This window comes from Gadus morhua, chromosome 13, assembly GCF_902167405.1.
Source record: "Gadus morhua chromosome 13, gadMor3.0, whole genome shotgun sequence".
In the NCBI taxonomy this organism is placed as follows: domain Eukaryota; kingdom Metazoa; phylum Chordata; class Actinopteri; order Gadiformes; family Gadidae; genus Gadus; species Gadus morhua.
This window is the reverse complement of record NC_044060.1, coordinates 9,522,385-9,530,217: the sequence shown is the minus strand read 5'-3', so window position 1 is coordinate 9,530,217 and position 7,833 is coordinate 9,522,385. Positions and strand designations below refer to the sequence as shown.

Sequence of the window (7,833 nt, the reverse complement as noted above, 5' to 3'; positions counted from 1 at the left end):
CACTAGTATGGACTGGTTCACTGGGTCTTGAACCCATACCCCAATGGAATGGACTGATTCACGGGTTCTTAAACCCTGCCCCACCAGTATGAAATGGTTTACTAGGTCTTAAACCAATACCCAACTAGTATGTACTGGTTTACTGGGCCATAAACCCATACCCCACCAGTATGTAATGGTTGTACAGGGAGGTTTTCTAGACGTCGTTTGCAAGAGAGCCGGTGATATCATAGTCTGTCCTCTGCTGACACCAGATATCAGCACCTCTGCTAACCACAGCATTTTGCTATCTGCCAACCGTAGCATGATGCTAACTTAGGATAAAAATAACAGTCAATAAGAGCACGAAGCTAACTTACAGCTCGGGGAATACCAGGTGACAACATCCTGCAACATAATGCAGCGTCCTGGCCAGAGCTTTAAAAAGCCCTGATCAATAGAGGGACTTATTGATCGACCGCTGGGTCACTTTACCGGGAATCGGAGAGAGGGGGGGGGAGAGAGAAAGATGTGTGGTATAAATTCACTACCTCTCTCTCTGTATTTCCTATTCTCTGCTTATTTTCCAATCTACATTTTGAAGAGCAGCCAAACAACTCAAATAAACCCTGGAAATAAAATGTGGGAGGTTACCCGATTATCCGTTTCCGATGTCACTGCTGTCTAATGTACATACTTGGTGTGAGGTCATGTCACTTGGAGAACGACATAAAATGACTGGGGTTGTTATTGAGTTTGTTAAAACTAAAACAAACAAACCATATTGGTTCGTATAGCTGGGTGGAGAGATCTGATTGGGTAACAGGGCGGAATGCAGGCGTGTTGTTTTGGACGTCCGACATGTGCTACGGAGGTCTCTCTCTCTCTGGGACGCCGTTGTTATGGTGACGGTGTAACTCTAAGGGTGTCCACTGGCTCCCAGCGTAACCATAACAACAACGGAACTCTCTGTTAGAATGATGCTGCGCTTTAGAGGCCGCGGACACACGCACGCACACACACACACACACACACACACACACACAGACACACACACAAGCACATACCTCACATTCACACATGAAAAACACACACACAGTCACACACATCCATATGCACACATACACATAAACAAACACATATTACCTCACATCCATAGACACACACACACGCTTAAATATAAACCCAAATATCATACTTCACATTGATTCACACACATACTAACACACACATAAACATAAACACATTCAAATAAACACACACACCCACTCAAGGCTTTCAGGGGAGCAAACAAACATAACCACTAAGAATTAGAAACACACTCAGAACACAGACACAGACACACAAACATATAAAGACACACACACACACACACACACACACACACACACACACACACACACACACACACACACACACACACACAAATAGCAATTAAAGAGGAGACCTAGGTGGCAGCAAAACTGTTTCTTATCAGTTTCATTGTTTGTTAATAACTGCATCCCCTGACATTAAAACGATCAAGAAGTCTCAATTAAACCACCTAGAAGCTAACCACTGAAACCAAGTAGAATACCCGGGGGTTCCGTCAGATCAAACCCCCAATTCATGTCATGGTTGAGTCAGCAAGACAGATGAAAGTGAGAGGATATTTAAGAACAAACAAACACACACACACACACACACACACACACACACACACACACACACACACACACACATACACACACACACACACGCACACACACTCAAGTCAAAATGCCAAACCAACAAATAGAGAATAGAGAAAATCATAATTTACTTCATATATATTGTTTAGCATCACACTGTGTTGCTTACATATGTTAAGATAAGTGATTTTATGTTATGATTGGATGTTATGTTTAAGTTGTATTATGTTATGATTAAATATTACGATAAGAAAGATTGTGATAAGAATAAGCACTGGTTACTTGGGTATTCTAGCATGGAATGTTTAATGTTTCTACCCACCACAGCTAAAAGCACAAATAACATTCCCTGATCTTTGATCCATATAAGGTCACAACCAAATGTGGATGCTGGGAGTCGGGTCGTGCATCATAATTAGCAACCATAATCGCCATTGCAACAGCCATTTGATATAACAAGAAACTCAGACATGTGCGTTTTGGGTAACTAAGGGTCGAACCCATTGCAAACCTCTTTCATTTGGCCTCTATAGTTATGACACCCGGTCCCTCACTGTGTTGTTAAATGTAATTATGTGTGTGGTGTGAAGGGGGTGTGGCCTGGCATCGGCTGCAGGAGGGGGGCGTGGACGCTCAAGCAGGGGGAGCCGACGCAGCTGTAGGAGGGTGCTATAATGAAGACGCTGGAGATGTGTTCTTATGGCGTGCTGTGCTCTCTCTCCTACAGGGCGGTCGGGCCCAGGTCCGTATGGTCGTGGGTGATGCGACCAACGTTTGGCCATGTATAGAATGAGATTCAAGACGTGCATTTAAGGTTAAAGGAGTCTGCAGCACTCTGTGTAAACATTTTGGTTGCAGCGGTTCTGATTCCTTTCTGTTTAAATAGTAGTAACAGTTTTGCCGAATTTCTAAATCTCTGCGGGCTGTGGTCAATGGTCCACAGCCTGGTACGGTCCGCGGCCCGGTGGTTTAGAACCACTGCTATAGACTTCTAGGCCAGAAGAACAACGCACTATTGAGCTGATCTACTCAAGCTGAATTCACAATTGTACGTTCAGCAACTTTGGCCGGGACACGATGTGTATGTTTGAAGTGCTGCCTGCATTTAAACGTCTACATCATTATTATTAAAGAGCTGTTTCTAGTTTAAATCCTTAAACAGAATCTCTATTCAATAAAATTATTATTAAAAATATTCAACGCCAAAAAATCAAAGTAAAACAAAGTAATTGGTCCCTGGTTACTGCTGTGATGGCAGCAAAGAGAGCACTTTCCCTAAACTTGGACAGGATGTTGGATATGAATATTTTGTACTTTCCAAAGGGTAAGTATAGCATTCCCAACTGCATGAACATGAACCGATGCAAGGGAATTGTCAGAGAGAAGTGCCTCATTGAAAATCAAGCATTGTGAAAAAGATGTTGCGAAATCATTAAAGTGCACTGCTGAAAAGCAGTTGGTTTATCGCAAACAACAGAAAACAAACTTTTGATACAAATGAAAACACCTGTACGGCAGACCAATCAGCGATTACTTAACGCGAACCACCTTAGAAATGGGTGAAGTCCGGCTAACCTCTGGGATTGCAGCACGTCTTTGCGCACATGTAGGTCCAAGCCTGGCCAAAGGGGAGCGTATGGTCCCCGAGCAGGGACAGGGATCTCTGTGGGACTTCAAATACAGGTTTTCCAAATTGCCGACGTGTGGGGGTGCAGGAGTTCACTGCCTTGCCCAAGGGCACAGAGCTGACACAGAGCAGGTGTGGGAGGGGTTGTGTGTTTGTTGTGTGTTTGTGCGTGTGTGTGTGTGTGTGTGTGTATGTGTGTGTGTGTGTGTGTGTGTGTGTGTGAGAAAAAAGGCTCCTCTGACGGCATCACTTACCCAGAGAAAGAGAGAGACTGATAGAGAGTCATCAGACCACAGTGGTGGTCTCTGTGTTGCACTGATGATCTTCCTAACAGCTGTACAGTTAGGTGGTGATTAGCACATGTGCTATTCCATTCTGTATGCAATCAACAGCTGAGCCTAGCTTAAACTACCCAAGCCTAGCCTAGCCTAGCCTGGTTGGCCCTTTAATCCAGATTGGGCCGGCCAAGGTATCCTTCACCCTAGGGCCCAATCCCATTTCTACCCCTTACCCCTTCCCCTTGTTTTGAAGGGGGAAGGGGAAATGGAAGGGGAAGGGGTAAGGGGAAGGGGTAGAAATGGGATTGGGCCTAAGGCCCAATCCCATTTCTTCCCCTTACCCCTCCCCCTTGTTTTGAAGGGGTAAGGGGAAGGGGGAAGGGGTAAGGGGTAGAAATGGGATTGGGCCTAGATGAATGTATCCAGTGTCTAGCTGCACCAGGGCTAGTCTGTCTCCTGGTCACACAAAGACAGTCTAGCTATGGAGCAGCTTCTCAAACAAACAATCAAACCATTTACCGTTTATCAAAGTGTACACAAAATGATGGGCACACAATGATGGGTGGTGGTGGGGGTGTTGGTGGGAGGGTAGGTGGTTGTGGGTGTTGTGATGATGTTGATGGTGGGGTTGGTCATGATTGGGGTTTGTGTTAATGGTATTGGCGATGTTGGTGGTGAGAGTGGATTTGATGGTGGTGGGGGTCGTGGTGGTGGTGGTGGTGGTGGTGGAGGGGGCATTGGTGTTGTTAACGGTGGTGCTGTTGGTGACAATGGCAGTGATTGTGATAATGGTGGAGGTGGTGGATGGGATGGTGATAATGCTGGAGGTGGTGATGATAATGGTGGAGGTGGTGATGGTGATCGTGGGACTATTGGAGAGGATAATGCTTTTGGTGATAATAGTGGTGCTGGTGTTGGAAGTATCGATGATGGAGTGGACGATGGTCATGGTGACCATGGTGCAGATAATGGTGATGCATGAGAATGAAGCACCAAGAGCACTGAGTTTTGTTATTCTACATGTGCTAGGAGGGTCTGATCATTAAGTGATCTTGGGACTGCCACTGCTTCGTGAAGACCATCAGTTTCATCTGGCAGAGGTCCATGTGTCAGCTGGGGTGCGAGACAGAGTGTCTGTGTGCGTGTCGAGTGCGTGTGTGCGTGTGTTTGTGGGAGTGCGTGTAGCTTTATGCTACTCTGGGGGGTGGGAGAGAGTCTGTATTCAGCTCGCTCTATGGAGCCACAAAGCTCCATTCATGTCTACTGAATAGCCGCTTCTCCGCTAGCAGCTAGCCTAGCGAGCCCCCATCAGAGCCCCTCTATCTCTTACCACTATGCTATGCTAACATATTTACACTCAAACACTCATACTTAAACCAGCACAACCCTAGGAATACCTTAGAAATACCAGAGAATATTTGAACGTTACTTTCTTTCTGGGCCTGTACCCCCTCTGGTGAAACAAAAGTAAAACAATTTGTTATGATGTCACAACCTAATAAACCGAGACCTTGTAATGTCACAACCCTACATACCAATACTGTGTGATGCCACAAAATACCTAGACAATAACAAACCACACCTAACTCTGTCTGGTCAGCTGACCGCCGGCCCAACGTCCAATTGGTTTACCTCTGCCAGGGAGTTCAAGCCACACCCCCAAAGTGCCTCTCTCATTGGTGGTCACACCTCTCTCACCAGTGACCAGGCAGCTTCACCATAGATACAACAAACGTGACCACTGATCTGAGCCTTACATAAACTACAGTCAGAAACGACTAGAGATGCGCAATATATGTTGGCTCAGGTAACCGATAATGTGACGGGTATATATAATGTTTTATTCAGATAATGAAATTCTAGCCGACCAACAGCCTTTAATTAATGATAATTGAATTCACCAAATTGATGGCAGTTGAGTTTATGATTTAAGGGATGTCTGTTGGTTGTTCACGAAAGGATAGATTATTAATTTATCGGTTATTGGCCATGAGAGGGAGGAAATTATCGTATCAGTAGTTGAATTTTTTTGTGCATTCCTAGAATTTACAGTGTGTAGATGCAGTCAGAGAGAGAGAGAGAAGAGAGGAGTTTATGTTTACCCATCCAGCTTATACAACTGACATGAAATCATTTAATTTGTTTTCTCTTAAACACGCTGTTACAGAAAGCCCAATAGTTACCATGTTCAGTATGTCAGATGATTACTGTCCTGGTCTAATGCTACTGATAGTCCTCTCCTCCTCCCAGGTGTGTTTGATAACTCTACACCTGTCGTCCCCCCGGGCGGTTCAGGATAACCTGAGGCGCATCTCATAACAAAGCATTAAAAACACTGTTGTACAACCATGGAAACTAGTCAGGACGCACAAGGAGACTGTTCACCGGGGACCACACGGTTTAAACCTGCATGAGACTGTTGAACTCAGTACAAGACGACTTAACCTGGGCCCAGGCTGTTCCACCCGGGATGACTGTTTAACCCGTGAAAAGATTGTTTGACCATAAGGCTTTTTAAAAACCCTTATAGGAATATTTGACCAGGGACGAGACTATTTTACCCAGGACCAGCTGTTTAAGGTTGTTTCACCCGGGGAAAAGTCTCCCGAGGCTGTTCACCCGGGAAGCGAGACTGTCTAACCCGGGACGACGCTGTTCAACAAGGGACAGCGCGGGTCTAAATAGGGTTTCATGTCGAGTTCAAAGAGATTCAGAGAAGACCTCATTTCATAACTCACCAACTCCGATCTTCTCATCCTCTGTTGGGGTCCACATGCTGCCGAATATCCACCCGAGTTAAAACACACTCGGTGCGTCTTTCCGTGGAACCGCCACAATAAACTTTCCCCGGAATGCTCCGCGGCGGACGGACGGCTATCTGACACGCTTCAGGACAACACGCAAACGACCTATCTCTCTGGTGGGATGACGCAGGGGGATCTCCGTGGTGTGTGGCGCTCTACATGGTCCGCTAGTCAGACCCCGCTCGGGTCCCCATTGGAAGACCACTCGGTCTGGGATGAGAGATCCGTCACTGCAGTATCCCCCACCGGTCACTTCCCCTCGCGTTCATCTTTCCGCTCGAAATCAATTAGAAACCAAATGAGCGGGGAGGGAAAAGTGTGAGGGTGAGTAAATTAACGGAACATCTCCCCCGATTCGCTGTGTTGATGCGGAGAGATGAGTCAGAAGAAGAGAGAGAGAGAGAGAGAGAGAGAGAGAGAGAGAGAGAGAGAGAGAGAGAGAGAGAGAGAGAGAGAGAGAGAGAGAGAGAGAGAGAGAGAGAGAGAGAGAGAGAGAGAGAGAGAGAGAGAGAATAGAGGGGGGGGGGGGGGGCATGGGTCCGTTAAGCGGATCACAGCAGCGCGTGCGTTGAGAGCGAGAGTAGAGATTAAACCCGGGAGACCCGAACCGGGATAGCCTAGGTCTATCCCGCTGCGCCACCTAGCTGGAATGACACACACACACACACACACACACACACACACACACACACACACACACACACACGCACGCACGCACACACGCACGCACGCAAGCCTGGACCGGGCACAACAACACGCACCTAACGGGGCCGCTGCATGGTGGCAGAACGGGAAAGATATCTGAATTCCAGCAATACTCAGTGTGTATAAGTATAGTTCATCTCATGAGCAAACACCTTAGACCACATCTGACATCCTAACGGAGCTCAAGTTACACCGTCATACACCAGAATTAAATACACAAAATATAGTAGGAGAATAGAATAGTAATGTGTAGGCGTTTAATTCAGGGATGGATGTAACATGGATATCGGGTTCTCTCTTGTGACATTCAGATGAACAACATAGCCTGGAGGAACACGGCGAGGAGGTGATGCCCAACTAAAGTAAGGGAGCTTAAGTGATCAAAGCAACACATTCGGTCGGACTACGTTGGAATGCTTCATGGAATAGGTTTGTTTGTAACATGGTATGGTTGGATGTGACATTGAAATGGTTGGATGCATGTTTGAGGGCGTTTGTTTGGATCCTTCAAGTTTTTCAAAAGAATACTTCCAAACGATTCACTTCCTCCTTCTTTACATAATCAACAGGATTCACACCACTTTCTTAGATATACCATGTGGTTCACACATATCAACCCCTGGAACAAGAAGCTGGCAATGAGTGTTAAGTGCCGAGTAACGGAGATCTTTTTCCTTGAGTGAAACATTAATCACGGTGAAATGCTGCTCTCTGGTGACCAAGCCTCGTAGCACAGAAATTGATGGAATAAAATTTGCATGAATATATAT

At 46.0% G+C, this 7,833-nt stretch overlaps 1 protein-coding gene across 5 annotated transcripts in view; it reads right to left on the bottom strand.

Annotated features, from left to right (window-relative positions):
* LOC115556599 (dedicator of cytokinesis protein 3) overlaps positions 1 to 6,759 on the bottom strand; it is a 64,321-nt gene extending 57,562 nt beyond the window's left edge. For all 5 annotated transcript variants that reach the window (XM_030373711.1, XM_030373714.1, XM_030373712.1 and 2 more), the window contains exon 1: positions 6,293 to 6,759. In XM_030373711.1, coding sequence (XP_030229571.1) covers positions 6,293 to 6,329 — 37 coding nt within the window. In that variant the 5' untranslated portion in view covers positions 6,330 to 6,759. The remainder of the gene's footprint in view (positions 1 to 6,292) is intronic.
* Positions 6,760 to 7,833: the final 1,074 nt, after the last annotated feature.